The 22610-nt window shown below is 40.6% G+C and overlaps 1 protein-coding gene across 1 annotated transcript in view; it reads right to left on the bottom strand.

Moving 5' to 3' along the window:
• Positions 1-7384, bottom strand: part of rimkla (ribosomal modification protein rimK-like family member A) — a 56798-nt gene extending 49414 nt beyond the window's left edge. Inside the window, exon 1 of the mRNA XM_028807687.2 lies at positions 6201-7384. Coding sequence (XP_028663520.1) covers positions 6201-6363 — 163 coding nt within the window. The 5' untranslated portion in view covers positions 6364-7384. The remainder of the gene's footprint in view (positions 1-6200) is intronic.
• Between the last annotated feature and the right edge of the window lie 15226 nt (positions 7385-22610).

Here is a 22610-nt window from a genome sequence, read left to right as displayed (position 1 = left end):
AATGACATGATGGTGTGAATGTAGAGAGCATGTGCTTGAATGTAAATATTCAATTCAATGACATTTACCTCATTGTATGTGTCTCATCTGTGGAAGACTCCCAAACTCCAGAAGGAATTCCACAATGACAGGCAGAATCCAAACAGAAGGCACCCAATCGAGTATCTAGCAGGGGTCCAAGGGCTGCCATGCTGCACTTGTACAATTTTGGTAACCGCCGGATATTCCAATAGTGGCTAACTGATGTTGGCTGCAGCCTCTAGTGTTGACTGGCCAGCACTAACTGGATGTTCCAGTAATGACCATGTGACTCTGTCCTTTTACTGTTAATTGGCCAGTACTAGCTAGATGCTTTAATAAAGACCATGTGACGCTGTTCAGTAATTCTTTTAGTGATGAATGGCATTGGCCAACACTAACTATATGTCCCAATAATGCCTATGTGATATGGTCAGTCCTATCAGTATTTGCTAACTGACACTACAAAGTCCTTCCTGGTTTGACCAACAGATTAATGCTGATTCAGGTCTTTCAATAATGACTATCTGACACTGAACAGGTTATTTCAATAATGCTCCCCTGACACCAGCCACTCCTTCCAGAAGGAAAAAAACGATATTGGCTAAATCTTCCAGTTCTCACATAAGCCAATGTCGTATTACGTGACTTCAAGTTGTAGGGTATGTCAGACTTGCTGACTGCAGTTGGGGACCTCCTCACCAGACCATATGAATTTACATTACTGAAAATCGCTGGGCATGTAAAATTTAGAGAATGCAAAATGACTTTCCAGCACAGTCTTGCTCGTCCCTTTTTTTGACAGCTAATAGCATGCTGCCTGAAGGAGCAAATACTGTAAAAATGGTTAAAAGATAAGGCTAGTTCAGCCACAATTTTGGGCCTTTTCTTTCTTTTTTTTTCCTTTTTTATATCAGACTGACAAGCTTCTCTTCTGTTTGTGAAATCTAAAACACCCATATTCTTTATTCCTCATCACTTCATTATATGCCTTGTACTTCTCGATGAGCATTCCTTGGTTGTCAGCTCTCATGCACACAGAGCCGCCACTACAACTAAAGACAAGATCAAACCTCAGGACGAGATCACAGACTAGTTGGAGTGATTTAATGGGCATGTCACATTTGATTAATTTTCACTCATAGCCTTCATTCACATAATCTTAGTGAGCTGGAGGCAGTTGGCGGCATGCCTTCATGAAGCCAGTTGCATAGTGTCACATGCCCAGCAACTCATTCCAACTAGTCCGTGACTCACCCAGAGAGGCTTGCGTTTATCTTTAGTCATAGGGGTGGTCTCTTTATGTGTGAGAATTGAGGACCAATGAATGTGCATCCGGAAGGACAATGCATATAATGCAGTCACGATGAATAAGGAAGATGGGTGTTTTGGACATCAAAAACAGAAGAGAAGATTGCCCCTTACCTGTTAACTCTTCTTACAACACTGACTCTACATCATATCTTTGGCTGTTAGAGAAAGGGGCGAGCACAACTGTGCTAGAAGGTTGGCACATAATTGTTAAATGTGACATGCCCAGCAATTTTCAGTCATGTAAATTGACAGGATCCACCAACAAGATCAGCAATTGCAGTTGACAAGTCTGACATACTCAATGACTAGAAGTCACAGAATATGATGTTGGATTAAGGTGAAGGATCTGCATTATGTCACAACATAGAGATTTTGGGTAGCTTTGTTTTCTCCAAATTGTCCGACTCGTAGCTCTGAGTTTGTATGGCATGGACGTGGAATTTCCATCACGGAAACTTATTTACCAGTTGTTGTATAGCATGTGAGCACAGCATTAAAGTAGACTGAAGTGCTCGTTATATTTCGCTGTTTGAGAATACAAGACCCATTCACCACCTAACCTGTACAGTCAGGCAGAGGGGTAGCCAATGTTCATCACAATGGGAAGGGCCTGGTGTTTTATCCTGCCTGCATTTACAGTACATATAAATTCACACTGTCAATTCAGAATTAAATGTGACTGACCCCTGCTCACCCCTTTGTTTGACAGCCTGACAGAGCCAGTGCTGTACAAAGGGTTAACAAGTACAACAAATTCAGCCGCAATCTCTGAGTTTTTTTCTCTTCTTTCCATTCTGACATGGTACATAAAACACGACACATCAGACAGATGAGATTCTCTCCTGCATGTGAAACCCAAAACACCTGCATTCCTTATTCCTCATCACTGCATTATATGCATTGTACTTCCGGATGAGCAAACCTAGGGTGTTAGATGGAGCCTGTTGCTGAGTATGTCAGTCTACATGACTAGAATTCATGGATGTGTGCCGCCGATTGCCTCTGTTGATATTATGTAAATGAAGGCTATGAACAAAATATACATGAAAAGTTGTTGAGTATGACATGGCCTTAACCAAACCTGACCAGACGCTCTAATGCTTACTGATTTAAACCTGCATGAATTGATTAGCTGATGCTAGCCAGTTGTTCTAGTATTAATTGACTACCCAACAGTTATCTGATATCCCAATATTGACTGAGTGACATTGCTCATTTGACTGTCCAAACTGATCAGACATTCCACAACTGCCCATGGGTAGAGCTGACATTTCAGTCTTGTTTAATTAGTCAACTGCCCCGTGCCCAATTAAGTGACAATGCTCATCTATTCAAGCCTGACTATCCATGAACTGACCAGACACTTCAGTACTTACCGATACTGGCTGGATATACCAGTATTGACCAGACATTCCAATACTATTCGGCTTTCATTACTCAGTTCTTCCAAATTGAACTGAGGATGACTGGTCAGCCCAACCAATACTGAAAGACTAACATAGACCAGCCATTTCAAAATGTTCTGTCCTTTCATGTCACTCTGACACTAACCAAACTTGCAGTAGTGATTGTCTAAAACTGATCTGACATGCCCATGCTGACTGATTTTCACTACACTGTCCTTCTGGATACTGAACCTCACAACATTCACCAATCATTTCAGCACTGAATAACTGCCTGACGCTAGCCAGCATTTCTAGTACTGAGAGTTGAAAACTGACTAGAAATTCCAATATTAAGTGACATTTTACATTGGCTGACAATGATCCAGGCATTTCAATGCTGACTGATTTACACTAGTCTGTCCTTCCACCTGTAACTGACCGATACTGGCCAAATATTTCAACACAGACTGTCTGACACTAGCCAGTCTTTCCAGACCTGACTGAACAACAATAGGTCTCTTTCCAGTATTGATTATCCAAAACTGACCAGACATTCTAATACCAAATAACTGATGCTAACTAGTCCCCTTAGAATTGATGACTGACAATGATCAGACATTCCAATGCTGACTGACATACACTTGAATGTTCTTTCAGGACTAACTGAGTGACACCTGCCATCTTTCCAAAATTGTCTGGCCAACAGTGACTAGTCAGTTTTCCTTTACTGATTGGCCATTTCAAGTCAGACATTCCTACTATATGTCTATTTTGAAAAATGTGTATGTACCTACAAAGACCTTTGGAGTCTTATGCTCAAGACCTGGCATCCCAAGGTTTCCCCCCACATACAAACCTAGTGCAACAATACACCCACTAAACAACTGGACTGTCTGTAATTCACATATGAAAGAAACACTATATGTGTGTGGAGATGTGAGAATAGCACAGATCAACATCGTGGGGGTCTAGCTTTCAACTGCCCAGGGGGCTGGCTTCCTTCCTTTACACTCTCAAAAACACCACAAAATATCTGCGGCTACCACAAAGTGCTGTCTCCTGATGTCCTTGGGCCTTGCAGCTTCCCTTTCAACTTGATCAGTTACAGGAGCTGATGCTCACAAGACGCCTGCCCAAAGGGAGTGTCAGCAGAACCAATCATAGTCTATGCTCTATGCCCCACTTCTGTGCATACGGTATTAGCTCCCAGCTGGGAGAAACACGTACGTCTTCTGTTTAGGAGATTACTGCTGCTCTAGCATTCAGTATTAGAATACCAAGCACCACTGATCCCATAGCTCAGTTGGACAGCGCTGCATTGCCACACATAGCACCTTCCACATGGAACTCATTTTCACAGATAAAGTGCTGAGTGCAATTATCATCGGAATTATATGTGGAGCATCCAGCTAATAAAGAACAATATCCAGACACCAGTTCCTTTATTCTTGTGGAACTCAGCTACTAATAGACTTGTCTCCAGATTCATACATAGTATGTGATGGTATGAAGCGGCCTGAGCCATTGCCTAAGATTTCTCAACTACATCACACACTTAAACTAGGGGCCTCTCTGGACTAGGAAAACCTCACAAAAACGAACTCTTTGAACTACAGTGACACACACACAGTTAAAACAGAAATGATTTCAGTTTGGCACTTAATTCTAGGAAGCCATGTCCGTGCAACAAGAGTGCAGCCTGCCTTGATAATGCCAGTAATGACACAGGCTGGCTGCATGTGAGCCACTGCTGGAGTGTGCAAACTGTAAAATACAGTATATGCAATCAGCTATCCCAAGTCTTGGAGAAACAGAGAAAATGCAGGCTCTTAATGAATGTTATTGTGAAGGAGTCAAGACAAGAAGCACTTAACAGTCATGCTTTGTGATGCCCATCTTCCAAAGACCAGACTGCTAGACAAGCTTCAACTAGGTGGAAGATGCTGCAGCTCAAGAACTGGTTACTAGGCCGTGGTTAGTCATCCAGGATTTTCCAGTATTCTTTGCCAGTCTACGTAGAAATACCTGAGATGCTGTTGCTTGGAGTTTGGATTATTGTTTAGTCCCATTACACATTAAAGGCCTATGCCGTCAAAAATACAAATTACAGCTAATAAACTAAGAAAAAGAGCCCAAGATCCTTATCCTGGAATGCTGCCATGTGTTAGGATCTCAAGTGGGTGACCAATACCTTTTTGCTCTCTTCATTGACTTGTCTCAGTGCCCTGATGGCAACACGACAACAAAAGAAAACCCCAAGTCTAAAGGAAAACAGACACACTTCCAGGTGCCTGCCTCATGACACAAAGCTTAGCACTGACGTCAAGAATGACAGCAAGAGTGCAGTCTAACCCTCCTTGCTGCGCCTCTGGATGACCATCATGTTTCCCTCTTGGCTGTTGTGGCTTTTTTTGCCCTACAGAACCTTTCTAATCCCTACATCCAACTGCCTGCCTCTTGTGCTCCAGCACATCTCAATCCACATCTGTCCCTCTTTTCTTAGCTCACTTTTGCATCAGGTATTTCTTGTGACATTTGTTCTCTTGACATTTACATATAAAATGAGTATGAATAACAGTAAGAACAAGTGACATGGACTGTAATCAAATACAAATATCGATTCAAATTATCAACTTGATGCAAGTGTGACACTGAACAAATAATCACTTCATCATTCATGCCCTTTGTGTCATATGTTTGCAGTTAAAATGACTGATCTGTCACTGTTTCTCAGGCTGGGCATACTAAGCAATGATTGGAGTTCTGCTGCCCATCTCTCTCGGAACAGGGATCCACCAGGAGAGCATATCTAGAAGGCAGTCAAGCATTTCACCTTAATTTCATGTATGGGAAGCATTCCTCCCCGATCTCTATATATGTTTTAAGGACAGAGGAAACTACCTCCTGTGTTTCTCACAATTGACTGCATAGCCTCTGCTGTGGCCTGGCTAAATCTGACCACTACAAGGAGCACTAATTCTTTTGGAGTATAAGCTCTTTTAAAGGACTCCACAAAAAAACCACTGAAATAATTTTCCAAGGGTTCCCAGTTTGGTAATTATCCTGGGTCTTGATTTGAATATCCTTGACTGGTGACGGATGCTGGTGGTTTTTTTGTGTTTCCAGTTATTGGACAGGTGCAGGAGTGGGTATTGCCTCTTAGGCAGCATCTTTACTAGAGATTCTAAGAGTGCAGTTAGTGTCCCTCTTATATTCTTAAAACTATCATTTCATCTTTCATCATGCCCTTCTACAGCATTTAGTCTCTTCATTCCAGCACCCTTCTGTAGGTTGTCTCTGCACCCCAACTCTCACCTTCAAAATACACTCCCCTTCTTATGCCACCTGCCCCTCCCCCTTCTCACAGTGGAAGCACTCCAGCAGCCCAACCTGCCCCAGACAGCACCACCTCCAGAAACCCCTTGGCATCGGTTGTTCTTGTCCCCCGGACTTTCAGATGTAAAAGAAAAGCTTTAAGCTCACCCAACTGGCCGTCGGTGATGGTGAGGACGATCTGGTCCATGCGCACCGCCCTGAAGTCTACATCGTCTTCCAAGCAGCGCTGCCTCAGTGCCCGCACGATCTGCACTTGGGGGTAATCCTCACTGATGCGCCGGTCGGTGACAAACCACACCCGGGAGCACATGGTCGCTGGCGGCTCAGTGTCCTTTACTGCTTGCCAGTGTCAGCAGAAAGGCGAGAGAAAGGCGGAGAGCGCGGGATCCGGGATCGGGCACCGAACAATGAGAGTCGGGGGTGGCAGAGCCACGCGAGAGCGCCGGGATCCCGCTTGGTCTCGAGCCTTGGTCGTGACGCAGGTCCGGACGGGTGGCTTTCCCCGCAGCTTTAAACTTGCTGCCCCACCGCAGGGTGGAATTAGTCGCCTAGGAATTCATCCGGAAAGCAGACTTTCCATGGACACGCAGCTCCAAGAAGGCAGGCTGCACACGGGGGCTCTTTCCAAAGATAATACTAAAAAAAAATGAATGAAACCTTCAGCACCGGGGCCGCGCGTGTCTCTCTCTGCAGTTTCACTATATAGCAAATGAGCTTTCCACAGACGCCAGTGCTGGATTGATGCTCATTGACTTCGACCCTGCGGTTTTCTTTCCAGCACGCGCTCTGGTTACTAGGATCTTGGCCAATGAGCGCCTGCTAAAGAGCGCGCGATTGTCTGCGGGGACGCGCTACGCGCGCGACGACAGGAGCCATGAGGGGATTCGCTGCGGCGGAGGCTCGACAGGCGACTGCGAGCTCGCGCTTTGAACCGGTTCAGACCGGGTGCTCGGTGGCGTCTGAGGCTTTTCTGCAGGTGACCCCCCAGAATGAGGCGCCGCAGTGCGCTCAGTCCAGAGAGTAGGTGGTGGCGGCTTCTGCTGCCCGAGGTAGCCACTCTGCAGGGGTCGATGCAATTTAAAGGCAGACGTTTAAAACTGGACAAGGCGACATAGAGTGACCGAAGAGCCTGTTACCTCGACGCTGTAAAGGCAGTAGCTTCTCAACAAGTATGGGACCCCACGCGTCGTCTGAGCAGCATTGCCCATTAACCTGTTCGAGTCATAGGGCTACGGTAGCCTTAACTCATTGGTATACACCGAGTTTCACCCATTAACTCATTGATGCCCCAGAAGCTACAGCCCGTTGAGTAGACATTGAGTGATAGTATAGTCTATGAAAGACACTATATTGAACATTGCAGTCTTAATAGTCCCCAGTTTATTCAGTGAAATCCCTGGTCTTCCTCGTCCTTTAATTTATTAAAACCGGCAGGTCTCCCCATTCCTTTCATTCATACAATACATTATCTCATACCATGCACAGAGTAATATCTTCTAACAACAACCATTAATGTCATGCCATGTAACATCATTAGGTCACTCGGATGACATCATCAAGTCCCACAAGCCGTCCATCCATTCATCCATCCATTTTCTTACATAATCCAATAATGGGTGGCATACTAGGATATAGCTCACTCAGATTGGGCTGTTTAACTTAACATGCTCTTCTTAAGGATGTGGGAGAAAACAATCCATGCGGACAACAAGGAAAGAATGTGCCCGGCATTTGAACCCAGGGTACGGAACTAAGAGGCAACGGTACCTAACCACATCACTACCACACTGCCCTAGTTCCATTGCACATACACTTATAGTCTAAAATTTAATTTGGATATCTCATCTCCGACAAAATTGATTTTGCATGCACCGTTTACAGCTATGGAATAGCTAAAATTGCCATGTAATGTAAAGCACAATCATTTTAGATTTAGAATCATTGAAAATGAAAAAAGCTGCTAGACATGACCCACAAGGTTTTTCATCATTTGCATAACAACATCTCAAACAGATGGTCGGTGAAACTCCATACAGTTTTGTGGCTCAGAACTCTCTGGAACTCCCTCCCTACATCTTTTGTTGCGGCTCTGTTAGTTTTAATGTTAAAATCAAGCCTGAAAAAACACACTTCTCTCTTGTAATTCAAATCAGATAAACCAGTATTTATTTTATTTCCTAGTGGGTCGTTCAATACTTACTATGCTCACACCAGCACCCCAGCACAGTTTATCACTTAAATCATCAGTCTTCTGTAATTAACATTCTGTTTTTGAAATATTCATAATTTTTTCCTGATTTAAATTTTCTTGCATTGCACTTTGTTATCTTCTTGCCTTGTATAATGCAAGTAAGAATTTCACTGTCCTCTGTACATGTAACCATCAACATCCAATAAACCTACAGACTTGTGCGTTGTACAGTGTCTTTTGATGATATGTTCTGTGAAAGGCACTATAAAGAGGAAAAATGAAAAAGTGATTAGGTGATGGCTCCCCATGTGCAATGTAGGTCATTGTGGTTTGAGTTAAGTTTAACAAACTTTGGAATTTGGAAAGAATTCATTTTTCTACTATGTGAAAACCATTGTAACTTAAATGTACTGAACTAGGAGTGCACTTTAAAAAATAAAACATTGGATCAACTAATACATTTTTCTTCAGTTTATCACATCTAAGTTTTAAGCTTGATTAATCAAGAAATTTACTTTGAATTAACCAAAATATTTCATTGACTCAAACTGCTTTTATGATTTTTCCATCTATTATCAAATGTAAAAAATGCGGATGACATTGTGATCTGTAGTGAGAGTAGACAGCAAGTTGAGACAAACCTGGAGAGATGGAGGAACACACTGAAGAGAAGTGGAATGAAAATCAGTAGGAATAAGATGGAGTACATGTGTATGAATGAGAGGGAAAGTGGCAGAAGGGTGAGACTGCAAGGAGTAGAGGTGGTGAAGATAGACAAATTTAAATACTTGGATTCAGCAGGCCAAAGCAATAGAGAGAGTGGCAGAAAGGTGAAGAAGAGAGTGCAGTAGGGTGGACTGGGTGGAAAAGAGTGGCAGGAGTGATTTGTGATAGAAGAGTACCTGCAAGAGTGAAAGGGAAGGTCTATAAAACGGTACTGTGACCAGCCATGCTGTATGGTTTGGAGACGGTGGCACAGACATAAAGACAGGAGGCAGAGCTGGAAGTGGCAAAGTTGAAGATGCTACAATTTTTGCTCAGAGTAACGAAGGTAGACAGGATTAGGAATGTGTCATCATATATTATCAGGTCACTGCCGTAAGAGCGGCGTCATTAGCATCCTTAAGATCTTCATCGGTACATGTAGGGCCTCGGGAACATTCATGGAGAATGTTGTTCATTGTTTGAGTGGATTCACCACAGGGACATTCAGCGCTTGTTGTGAGGCCCCATCTAAATAGGTTGTCCCTTGTTTTGCCAACCTTTGCCCTAGCTCGGTTAAGCGTGACCCAGTCTTTCCTAGAGAGGGATGTTCCATTGGGTAGATGCTCTTGAAGTGTAGAAAGAGCTTCATTGGGAACGCTACAGTCAGTCTCTCACCACCTCTCGAGCCTATGTTTTGTGCACTGCTTTGGATTAAGGGGTTCCACTGTGCCGAAACTCTGACGAGAAGGTAGTCGGCGATTTACCTCCTGGTTATGGTGAAGTGGGTGTCTTGAGTCTATCAGTTGCTTGAATCTTTCTACTCTTGAACTACTTTCTCATCATATACAGTATGGGGAGGTACAATCCCAGCCAGCCTGCATAAAGCAGGAAGTCACGTTGTTCGCAATGTGCCGGTGATGACAGGGTCAATCTTGTTGGCATGGGTTGACCTAGCCCACACTGGTGCGCAATACTCTGCTGTTGAATAACAGAGTGCTATGGCCGTTGATCGCAAGGTCTTAGGGCCTGCTCCCCATGGATGTGTTTGCTAGTTTGCTAAAAAGATTATTCCTGCTGGATATCTTTTTTTTTTAATTTAAAAATATGTTCTTTAAAAGACAGTGTTCTGTCCAGAGTGATGTCTAAGTAAACAGGATGTTTGGTGTTCTTCAGTACTTCGTTATTCCACCTGATCTCTAGAGTTGTGTTTGCTTGTCTATTGTTAAGATGAAAGATACAGACCTGTCTCTTCCCTGGGTTGGCATTAAGGAATCACTTAGTGTAATACTCTGAGAGGTTGTTGAGGGCATTGGTAAGTCTCTTTTGGATATCTTGGAAGGAAACAGACTGGGAGGCTAAGCAGAGATCATCTGCATAAATGAACCCCCTAATGTTTGTGAGCACAGGCTGGTCGTTGGTATAGATATTGAACAGAACAGGAGCCAGCACTGAACCTTGAGGAATGAGTATATTAGAGGGACAACACAGGTATAACAGTTTGGCGACCATGTGAGAGAGGCAAGATAGAAATTGTTTGGGCACATGCAAAGGAGAGATGAGGGGTACATCAGGAAAAGAACGTTGAGGATGGAACTGACAGGCAAGAGGAAAAAGAGGAAGGCCAAAAAGGAGGTTTATGGATGTGGTAAGGGAGGACATGAAGGCAGTGTGGCAGAAAATGATGTAAAAGACAGGGATGGATGGAGGTGGACAATCTTCTGTGGTGACCTGTAAATGGGAAATAGAACAATAAATGTATATTCAAAATGTAAAACTATTACTATGTCAAATAACTGAACACTATTTTCTACAGTTATCTTGCAACAGAAAAAAGTGCACTCCTAACAGCAGCACAACCATTTTGCTATGTATAATACAAAACAAATAAATAAAATAAGTGCACACATTCAAAAGTAATGTACTATACTTGACACTTTACCCTGTTTATCTATATGTATTGAAAACTTGGTATTTTTGACAAAAGAAAATATTTTAAACATGTCTGAAGTGGGGCGGCACGGTGGCGCAGTGGGTAGCGCTGCTGCCTCGCAGTTGGGAGATCTGGGGACCTGGGTTCGATTTCCGGGTCCTCCCTGTGTGGAGTTTGCATGTTCTCCCCGTGTCTGCGTGGGTTTCCTCCGGGGGCTCCGGTTTCCTCCCACAGTCCAAAGACATGCAGGTTAGGTGGATTGGCGATTCTAAATTGGCCCTGGTGTGTGCTTGGTGTGTGGGTGTGTTTGTGTGTGTCCTGCAGTGGGTTGGCACCCTGCCCAGGATTATTTCCTGCCTTGTGCCCTGTGTTGGCTGGGATTGGCTCCAGCAGACCCCCGTGACCCTGTGTTCGGATTCAGCGGGTTGGAAAATGGATGGATGGATGTCTGAAGTGGGTGACTTTAGAAAATCCTTTTTGGAACAAAAGGTGCAGTACTGTTTCTTCTTATAGATAGATAGATAGATAGATAGATAGATAGATAGATAGATAGATAGATAGATAGATAGATAGATAGATAGATAGATACAAAAAAAACAATATTACATTAAAGAGTAATAAAAATGCAGGTAAAAACAGACCATAACTTTGAATAATTCCCGGGTGGAATTGAAGAGTCGCATATTTTGGGGGAGGAACGATCTCCTCAGTCTGTCAGTGGAGCAGGACAGTGACAGCAGTCTGTCGCTGAAGCTGCTCCTCTGTCTGGAGATGACACTGTTTAGTGGATGCAGTGGATCCTCCATGATTGACAGGAACCTGCTAAGCACCTGTCACTCTGCCACGGATGTCAAACTATCCAGCTCCATGCCCACAAGAGAGCCTGCCTTCCTCACCAGTTTGTCCAGGCGTGAAGCGTCCTTCTTCTTAATGCTGCCTCCCCAGCACACCACCACGTAGAAGAGGGCACTCGCCACAACCGTCTGATAGAACATCTGCAGTATCTTATTGCAGATGTTGAAGGACGCCAGTCTTCTAAGGAAGTATAGCCGGCTCTGTCCTCTCTTGCACAGAGAATCAGTATTGGCAGTCCAGTTCAATTTATCATCCAGCTGCACTCCCAGGTATTTATAGGTTTACACCCTCTGCACACAGTCACCTCTGACAATGACAGGGTCCATGAGGGGTCTGGACCTCCTAAAATCCACCACCAGCTCCTTGGTTTTGCTGGTGTTCAGGTGTAGGTGGTTTGAGTCGCACCATTTAACAAAGTCCTCGATGAGGTTCCTGTACTCCTCCTCCTGCCCACTCCTGATGCAGCCCACGATAGCAGTGTCGTCAGCGAACTTTTGCACGTGCCAGGACTCTGAGTTGTATTGGAAGTCCGATGTATATAGGCTGAACAGGACCGGAGAAAGTACAGTCCCCTGCGGCACTCCTGTGTTGCTGACCACAATGTCAGACCTGCAGTTCCCGAGACGCACATACTGAGGTCTGTTTGTAAGATAGTCCACGATCCATGCCACCAGGTATGAATCTACTCCCATCTCCGTCAGCTTGTCCCTAAGGAGCAGAGGTTGGATGGTGTTGAAGGCGCTAGAGAAGTCTAGAAACATAATTCTTACAGCACCACTGCCTCTGTCCAAGTGGGAGAGTGATCGGTGTAACATATAGATGATGGCATCCTCCGCTCCCACCTTCTCCTGGTATGCGAACTGCAGAGGGTCAAGGGCATGTTGGACCTGTGGTCTCAACATTAACTACAACTTTAACTACAATCTGTTTTCCATATAATGAAAACAAAGAAAACAGGATTCAAACAAAACATTTCTGCAATATTTTAAACTTTTACCTTTGAATGTACTGATAAATTAAAAAAATAAATATCCTATTGTAACTTTGTTTTGGGCTTTGTAAATAACAAAGAGCAAACCAGGAATTTGCTTTATGCAATGATTTACATTTTAGCCCTTATCTAAAGTAAGTCTAACCTTTTAAATTCAAATTTTGTCAAATATTTTAAAGTCTGGATTCAAAAATAAAATATTCAAATTTCTACTATGAAAACAGATCTGCGGTAGTTTCTAACAGGAGGCCTTCTGGAACTCTGCAGATTCTATAGTTGAAGACTGAATGACTGTACTCTGCCAGACATCTTTTTTTCGTCAAGTTGAAGAAAGATTTTCTGAAACACTTTGAAGATTTGTTTAAGCTCACTTGGATACTTCAGGTTAATGGCATACATACCTAATGCCAAAAAATAAGGCATTATGTACTCTCATTCAGTACTCCCACCCCATCAGTAACTACTCCAGTGTCCTTGGAAACATGGTCACGATCATCTTCTTTGTAAATTACAAGGATTCCCCTGGCTACCTTTCGAGTTCTTCCTGAGCTTACCTCCCTGAGTGAGATTATTGTTAATTGTAAAAACCTTACAAAATTGTTTAAGGAAGTTTAAGGAAATTTTTAAATTGCAACATTCTTAACCTAATCTCACAGGCCAAAGATAATTAAACTATGCTATCATTCTGTTTGCCATAAACAATTCTTTACATTCCCCACGTCTTCATCTGAATCTGGCCAGTTATACAGTGTGTTGACCAGAATGTTTCTGTTTAGTCCACTTTTCGTTTATCAAGGAATACCATGCATTCTGTAGGTGTACTCTAGATTTCAGTTTGAAGTGTGTTTGGTTTACCTTCTCTCAGCATTCAAAATCAGTAAATCTTCACTCTTTAAATATTTTTAAAAAGCATATTTTTAGACTAAGAAGGAAGTTCTATCACTTCTCTCATACTCAGCCTGTTCTACATACTAGCTGAACTCAAATACACTGTGACAATAATTTTGTTTTTCTCACCATATATTCGTTAATCACATGGTTAATATCTTCCCCCAGGCATATGATGAGGGATTTCAAAATATACTCTCTTCAAATGCTGATTTCAACAGCCTGAATGAAAAATTAAATAAGATCAAACAGAAATATGTTAATAACCAGTAATACAATTAATCAACGGCTGGATCAAAATTTCATCCACTGAATAATGCAAATTAAACCTACCTCATTCAGAACCTTCATCATCTGGCTGGTCTTAAATTGGACTGCTCCTTCCTTGGTTTGGATGATCTCTATTGGATCAGTGATCTAGATGTGCCATGAAATTCACTTCAAGAGGAACTCAGCGTTAATCTAAAGTGCAAAGAAAGAAAAAAAAAACACAATACCACTTTACTTAAGAGTCAGTGTTTTAAGTGTGAAATGAAATAAACTAATGAACAAATATTTTGGAGCTTCATTCAGAGAAAGAATGATTAAACTTCTCCCCCTCTAACACTTGGCGCAGATAAATATACCTCCTGTACACAAAGCAATGCAGGCCAGCTAGGCTGCTGATTCACCACTTCTTGTCTTCAATATGCAAATGTATGTGCCACTTTTCCTCTTAGGATTCTGCTATTATCTCTTTTTTCACTTCTCTCAGAAGCAATTTCCATGTTTTCTGGAGTTTCGCCAGTTGGAAGACACGGATAGTAGTTGGTCTCAGCTTGCGTTGGTCTTTTTATTTTTTTTGTAGGCAAGGTATCCTCTGTAGCCTTGACCTTGAGTGAATTAATTACTTCTTCTGGAAATCCATATGCCCTTAGCTGTGTTCGGCAGTTGGCCTTCTTATACTTGAGCCTTTGTTTCCAGCCATAGCTCCTGTTGGAACACCCAGGCTCCATAAGGTAAGGGAGCTTTTTAGTCAAATCCTCTGCTACTTCAGAGAAGTCAACATGTTTAGGGTAAGTTTTATATTTATAGATTTCTTCAGCCAGTCTGTCTAAATGTCTGATAACATCCTTGAGTTGACAGTTAGTCTAGACTTCTTTGTTTTGTATTCTGCGCTTCCCTTCTGAAGCTGAATCTCCATTTCATAAGAGAAGCACGGGATAAGGAACTCTCTTGGCCACTGTCCTTAATGTCATGGATTCTGTTGATGAACAAGTTAAAAGTGATGTCTCATCAGAATTTATAGAGAGAGAGTCTTCCATTTCTTGCTTACGTGAGTGAGAAGTTTTTTCTATAGAATCAAAGGTTGATTACCTTAACAATACTCAGGTCATTAATTTTATTGACAGCTTAAGTTCACAAAAATGCTGTCAAAATCTTTCTCCTTGTATTACAGCCTAATGTTTACTTCCAATGAACAAGCCTTTCTGACCTCATTGAGGAGTTCCTCCAGTGATTCAGGAACTCCATTGGGTAGAACCATTCTTATGCAGTTGTCCTCAGCCAAAACAACAAGAAATCTTTCAGGTATACTCATAACCATATTAGGCAAACATGCTGGGAAAAGAAAATAAAGTCCTAGTCACATTTTATGTCAATGTTATCTAATTTGTAATTAACAATGATGTACTGTATTTACTTTTAATCACAACTGCTTAACAAATATGTAAACGTAAGGAGAATGAAGGTTGAAATTCAATTTGGACATTCACTTAAATATGCACTCACTGAATAACACCTGACCATATACATGTATTTTTTTACTGTAACAAGCTGCATTCTCTCCACCATGTAGTTAGCTAGTGGGTATTGGTCTGTCAGTTCATGAGATTCAAGAAGTATTACTTCTTTAATGGAAGAGAGTTTTAGATCATAGGCTCCATAGTGTTCTAGATGTCAGTCACTGAGTTTTCAGACAACACAAACCAACTTCTTGTCCAGAACAATGATTTGAATTATTTCAGCAAATTCAGGAACCTTGTACTATCAGCATTCATCTCCTGTAATTGTATCCTTGATAAGTATCACTTTTTGCCAGAGACACCTGTTGCAGTTCTGGGTACTTTTTGCTTAACAGCTATTGAATATTCACTTTAAGCAGATCAGCTAGAAGAGTCGTAATATGTGTTACGTCTAGATGTAGTTTCAAGAAGCAGCAGATGCAAAGATGATGTGCCATTTGAAACTGATGTCTCTCAGACAGTGAATGAAGAACATTTTTAAAACAGCTTGTATGCTTCATGACTCTCTTAAAGAAGCAGTGCTTTGATTCAAATCACATTGTCTAGAGTGCGACTAATGAGCCAAAGCTATGCATCAGTTGGGGATAATGTTCCAAAAAATAATGCTTTGGCAGGAGGTATTGTATACCTCAGGGAAGAGTTCCGGAAATTTTGTTCTGTGCTCCAATATCTTAAAACCTAGAAATGCAATAGACACTTCAGTATGAAAGGATGCAGCAACAAGGTCCACTGTATCACGCAAGTCAGTAAGAATGTCCCAGGCAAGTTCATCATTGGAAACCTTGTGTCCAATGAAGAATGGTAAAAACCTTAAGAAACTCCACTTCTCATGAGCATTTCCACCAACTGTTCTCTTAGATGCAAATGTGACCGTCAACAAATGTGGACAGTTAGCTCTATAACTCCATTCAAAGCTATGTTTAATGATTGCCTCATTTAAAGTAGCTAAACTGAAGTACTTTTTTTAAATAAGCACATTTAGACAGAGAGCAATTTCTACAGAAACAATTCCCTCAAAAATGTCATGAATGATATCAGGAGGAAAACCCACAGTCACATTGAAATGGCAGAGTGACTTGGAGAGAACACATACTTTTTTTACACCATAGAAATTAGTCAGGTATTTATCCTTAAGTGTTTTAAGGAGCTCCATGTTAATCTTCTCCATTATTAAAGAAAATGCCCCAGTTCTTTTCTCCTGTACAAAATCTACAAATGTATGTTGTTGTGAAGCACTCTACAAAGCCTGGTATACTGTGACAAACACATTTTCTGTAACCACACACTGTACAGTGTCTTTTAATGTTTTCCCCAAATTTGTGGTGAAAATACTATGTTTTTCTAAGGTTACCAGATCACCAATTAATGGCTCTAATACTCTGTCATACCCATCATTTTTAACATCATTACTATTAATCTAAGCAACCAAATATATTGATGGCAATCAAGAGTGACAACCAGGGGATAAATTGCCTAATATCTAATATACTGCACGGACTTTGAACTTTTCCTTTGCTGTACCAAGAGGATTACAAACTTTAAAATCATCCACATATAAACCCAAAGATATTGAACAACTCTCAGGAAGAAATGAATTTTCTTTATAATAAATACCATAAAAAAACACAACTCTATTTTAGCTTATTACACTGTTGATATTCTACTTTTAAATTCACTGTATTATTAATTATTTTCTGACACTTCCAAATTTGCTGTAATGATTTCAATATAGTAATATACTGAGAAGACTTTTTGTTCTTGGAACCCAACACATATTCAAAGTGTTCTACAATGCTGAAGTGTTTTTTTTATAATTTGCTTGTCTTTTCCATGATGTAGAAAGTGGACCATGATATCCATGATGCATGAATATTGTTTAAAGAACTAAGCGTTGTCGCTATTTCTTTAATAACTGTGAGTTCTAACTGGCAACTGTGATCCCTTAATAACTGAGATAAATTCTTCTGAGTAACACTCTCAGAGACTGAACCAATTAAATGCTGTAGCTCTTCTACTGTATTTGTTCATTAACAGTGGCACTTGACACTAGAAAAAAAACTTTCCAGCTTCAATAAAATGGAGGTAATTTTTAGCTCAATATCTTTAAATGTATCCCTTGAATTTTCACAAAATAATTAACAAAATATTAATTCTTTGTCGATTTGCTCATCACTGACACAATCAACTGAATCTTCAGTTGTGTGGCTGGAAGCTGATATTACAACTATTTCAAGCTTTAAATGGTTTACGGTTTCTGATTGATGTTTTCTGTATTTGTGAGTTAAGAAGCATCCATACACATTTGTTTTGTGTGAACATCCAACTTACATGCATGTTACTGTCTCATAATTCCTAGATGTTGCCTGATATGGTGAAAACGGTTTCAGTGGAAAGTTGATTGTGCTGAAATATCTGGCATTTTGAAACAAATAAGCTGCTCTTATGATGATTGCACAGTGGGATGGTTTCTGGACAGATGGCTCTGTCTTGAATATGTATGGACTGGTAAAAGAGGTGCCTGGATAAGAATGTCCACGTCCGCCGTGCCTGTGAACAAGTCTGAAATTTTTGAGAAGTTGAGGCTGTCTCACATATGAATTGCCACAGTCTCTGCATTTCCATATAGCTGGGGAGAACACAGAGACCTATTTTAAAATCAAAACAATTAGACATTGTTATTTTATGGTTGGTTTAAACTCAAGTCAATTGTGGAAAAAAACAAGAATAAATTACTTTATTAGCATAAATACAATGTACAGTGGCAACTTACCAAATGCAGAAGATAATGCTTGGTGATATACAAACACGGAGGCACAGAGGATAATGGAATTCACTAAACTTGAGTCAAGAAACAGAAAACGAGCCACTGTAACTTGCTGTCTAAGGAATAAAATTATTCTAGCTCACAGGTTTAAAAAGAGCGCAGGCAGAACAGCAAAAGTTGTTTGTGACAGGTCAACAGTCATGTGCAGTCACTAATGCTTTTTTTAGTTTGTTCATGTTTGATTCTCAGTGTGCTGCCATGTTAGAAAATTGTTATTACCAATCTTGAATTTTTACATTCAGTAGGCCACTGTAATTCTTTACATGTTTTATAAGAGCAGTACCGGAGTATAAGAAATTCTCCTGATATGCAACCACACTGCTTGTTAATACTTACGATCCCTCAATAAGGCACAATTTGGACAAAACTATGAACACTTCTGGGATGATGACACAGCCTCACCCACCAACAGAGATCACTCATACATTAAGCATACGTTTGTTCAAGCTAAAATTAAGTTCTGCAAGAAAATAAATACAAATGCACTTTACTGTGATTAAAAAAACGGAAAGGGTATAGAAACTACAAGGTTTTACATTTTCTTTTGACTTTTGAATAGCTTTGACACCTGTTTTGCTATTTAAATTTCAACCTTTGCTGATATTTATGTACTGTCCACTTTTTGCAGTATGGAAGTGTGGTGATGTGTAACTTTGCAGCACGTTTCATTTGTCATGTTTCAAAACTTACCAGTTCACCAAGCAAATATGTAGTCGTGGTATCAAATTTTAAAAACTTGATACCAAATTTAAAACGGACAATATCAGCGTTGTAACTGCTGATATCAAGGAAAATGGATTCAGCGTTAAAGCACCTTGCCATAGTTAGCGGGCTAATCGATACTTACGTGTTGACACCGCGTCGAGTTTTCGGAGCTTAGGTGTTCGAAGTGCTGCTTTGAAGTTTGTTTCAAATGCGCCAGTCACTTAATCCTGAGGCGCGCAATCGTTATGACGTCACTGGCATCTCCGCAATGAGGAATCCTATTGGTCATCCCGACAGTTACGGATTTTATTTGGCTCAAAATGTAAAATCAGTTTTTTTTTTCCATCTGCACGTTTTTCCGACGTGAGTTCGAATGCTGCGATTCCTGTAGGATGGATGAGGGCATGTAGCACAATTAAAGCGAACATAAATACATTTTAAAAACAGTTATGTAGTACTGTACTTATCTATGCGTTAATAAATACTTTTAAGAGACATTATGAAAGATTCACGCAGTATGGAGTATTGTCTACGAATATTGATGAGCATATTTGGCTTAAGGCAGCACGAGTATTGTAACAGTCCAGCTCCTGTTCTACCCCGTGTCGATCATGTCAGAGAGGCTGAGAGACACTTCACGTTAGAGTTTACAAAGCCGATGTGGCCATCATACCACATGCGCAAGACACTCTTCATTAAAAGTTTTTAGTATTCGGTGATTTTCATCTGTAGCTGACATGTATTGACCATTTACAAAATGCAGTTAGCGTGTGCTGCACAACTAATTACAACTGTCTTCAAAACAGAATCAGTGGCAACGACAGCGTCTTCTGCAATCCGTGGAAACCTCGGGCCTTCTGTTTAAATGAGACAAAAAAGCTGTAAAGAAACTTTGCGAATAAATCATTTATGTAAATAGAATTATTGAAAGACTGGGTTTTTGTCAGTTCTTTATTTTTTAAATCATCTTCCCGTTACGCAGTCCCGGTCACTGACACATTTAACGTTTCTCTGTCGTGTTACCCAAAGCAGGCACCTCCTGTCACTTGTCACCGATCATCAACACTGAGTTTCATTCAAGGCTGTACAGTCCTTCTTGTCATACACATACAAATAAGACACACATTTTCTCTACATATGTGTTCGATATTAGTAATAGTAATATGACAATAATGAGAAAAACCACAAGATGCGAATATTTATGAGAAGACCTTGAGTATCAGGATAAGGACTTGTCTTGTCTCCCTACTTGTGCTCTCGTTTGCCGCCTCTCAGACTATCAGCGACACTGGCACCCATTACAGCTGGGACCAAATGCAATGGAGAATACTCACAATGTACTAATACATCGACTATATACTGAAAAATTACATTGCCAAACATAACAATACAAAGCATAACATTTCAAATAAACGATGAGTTTTGTTAATTATTAAAAAAAAACCCGCACCATTAATTACTGTAAGTGTTGTTTTTTTGTTTATTCTCACCAAACGTTATTTACACGGGCAATGAAAACAGGTAACGTTTAAAATAATTCAGATTAATTTAAAATACAGTATAACACTTTGAGGGCGGCGCAGTGGGTAGCGCTGCTGCCTCGCAGTTGGGAGACCTGGGTACCTGGGTTCGCTTCCCGGGTCCTCCCTGCGTGGAGTTTGCATGTTCTCCCCGTGTCTGCGTGGGTTTCCTCCGTGCACTCCGGTTTCCTCCCACAGTCCAAAGACATGCAGGTTAGGTGGATTGTCGATTCTAAATTGGCCCTGGTGTGTGCTTGGTGTGTTTGTGTGTGTCCTGTGGTGGGTTGGCAACCGACTGGTTCCTGTGTTGGCTGGGATTGGCTCCAGCAGACCCCCGTGACCCTGTGTTCGGATTCAGCGGGTTGGAAAATGGATGGTTGGATGGATAACACTATTAAAATATATTATTAAACAAACGGAGAAGCATTGGCCTTTAAAAATATCAAAAAAGCTTCTGAGCTGTCATTAAATAAAATGCATCATTCTTCTACTTCTTCTTCTTCTTCTTCTTCTTCTTCTTCTTCTTATTATTATTATTATTATTATTATTATTATTATTATTATTTACAGCAAAATGCATTGTTAACGGTATACACTCTACTGAGACGATGTCACAGAAAAAAAAACCAACAACAGCACAGTCCACAAAAACCCACAGCTGCCTTGATTTTTGATCTTATGATTTATTGTTAATATCATGGAAATTAAGCAATTTCATGAAGATTACAAGTCTGCTACATACAGTCAGTTCAATAAACGCTTCCTTTTAAACATTTACTACAGCACATAAGACTGAATCTCAATGAAGCGGGACTCGTGAGTAGTAACAATACGACACTGAGGAATTATAATGTATAATAACGGGAATAAGTCAAACTTCCTAAAATGGACACTATAAATCAAGGCATTTTAGTATATAATTTGAGAGGAATGTGTGTGCATTTTCATGTCAGTTTAATAACTAAGTAAGCAATCTGATATACTAAACAGTAACTCAAACAATACTTAACAGTAAAAAGTCCAGCAACCCAATCAAAGTAAATAAAGCGCTCATCAACCCTAACAACAACAAAAACATTTATTTATATAGCACATTTTCATACAAATGGTGTAGCTCAGAATGGTTTACAAGATGAAGAAAGAAAAGTTTATTCGAAACAAAAATAAGATTAGACAATACTAAGTAACAAAGAATAAACTAAGGTCAGATGGCCACAAGAACAGAAAAAAAGAAAACTCCAGATGGACTGAAGAAAAAAAAACACAAAATCTGCCAGGGTTCCAAGGCCAAGAGACCGCTCAGCCCCCACTGGACATTCTACCTAACACAGATGGTTTAAATCAGTCCTTATGGCTTTCAGGCTTCATGTGAAAGAATTTGATGATGATGGTCATGTTGACATCTGGGGTATTGCCTTCCGTCTACTAGAGTAGGGACTGCAAGGTGCCTTGATCAGGTGGTGTTGGTGGTGCAGAACGCCACCACAAAAAAACAGAAAAAGAACAACAGAGAATAATAGGGATTACTACGGATTGTGGAGCCTTGATGAAAATGATAATGCACGGATGCATGGATACACTAAAATGTACAGTAGCTATGAGAAAGACACATTAAAATAATGGGCTTTTAGCAGTTTTTTAAAATTCTCCACCATATTAGCCTGGCAAATTTCTATTGGTAAACTATTCCAGATTTTAGGTTCATAACAGCAGAAGGCTGCTTCAGCACTTCTTTAAAGTTTAGCTCTTGGAATTATAAGCAGACACTCATTCAAAAATATAAGGTTACGATTTGGAATGTAAGGTGATAGGTATACCAAATTATAGGATGGAGTGAGATTATTTAAGGCTTTGCAAACCATTAGCAGTATTTTAAAGTCAGCTCTGAATGACATGGGTAACCAATGTAATGACATCAAAACTGGAGAGATGTGCTCAGATTTTCTTTTCCTAGTTAAAATTCTGGCAGCTGCATTCTGCACTTGTTGCAATTGATTGATGTCTTTCTTAGGCAGTCCTGAAAGGAGTGTGTTATAGTAATCTACTGTAGTCGACTAAAACCAAAAGCATCTAAATTTTGCTGTATTCCTTAAGTGAAAAAATTCTGTCCTAGTAATCTGATAAATATGTGATTTAAAATTTAGGTCAAAGTCAATAATTACCC

Source organism: Erpetoichthys calabaricus, chromosome 8 (genome assembly GCF_900747795.2).
Source record: "Erpetoichthys calabaricus chromosome 8, fErpCal1.3, whole genome shotgun sequence".
NCBI lineage: Eukaryota > Metazoa > Chordata > Cladistia > Polypteriformes > Polypteridae > Erpetoichthys > Erpetoichthys calabaricus.
The sequence above is the reverse complement of the archived record's forward strand: the minus strand, read 5'-3'. Positions and strand labels throughout refer to the sequence as shown.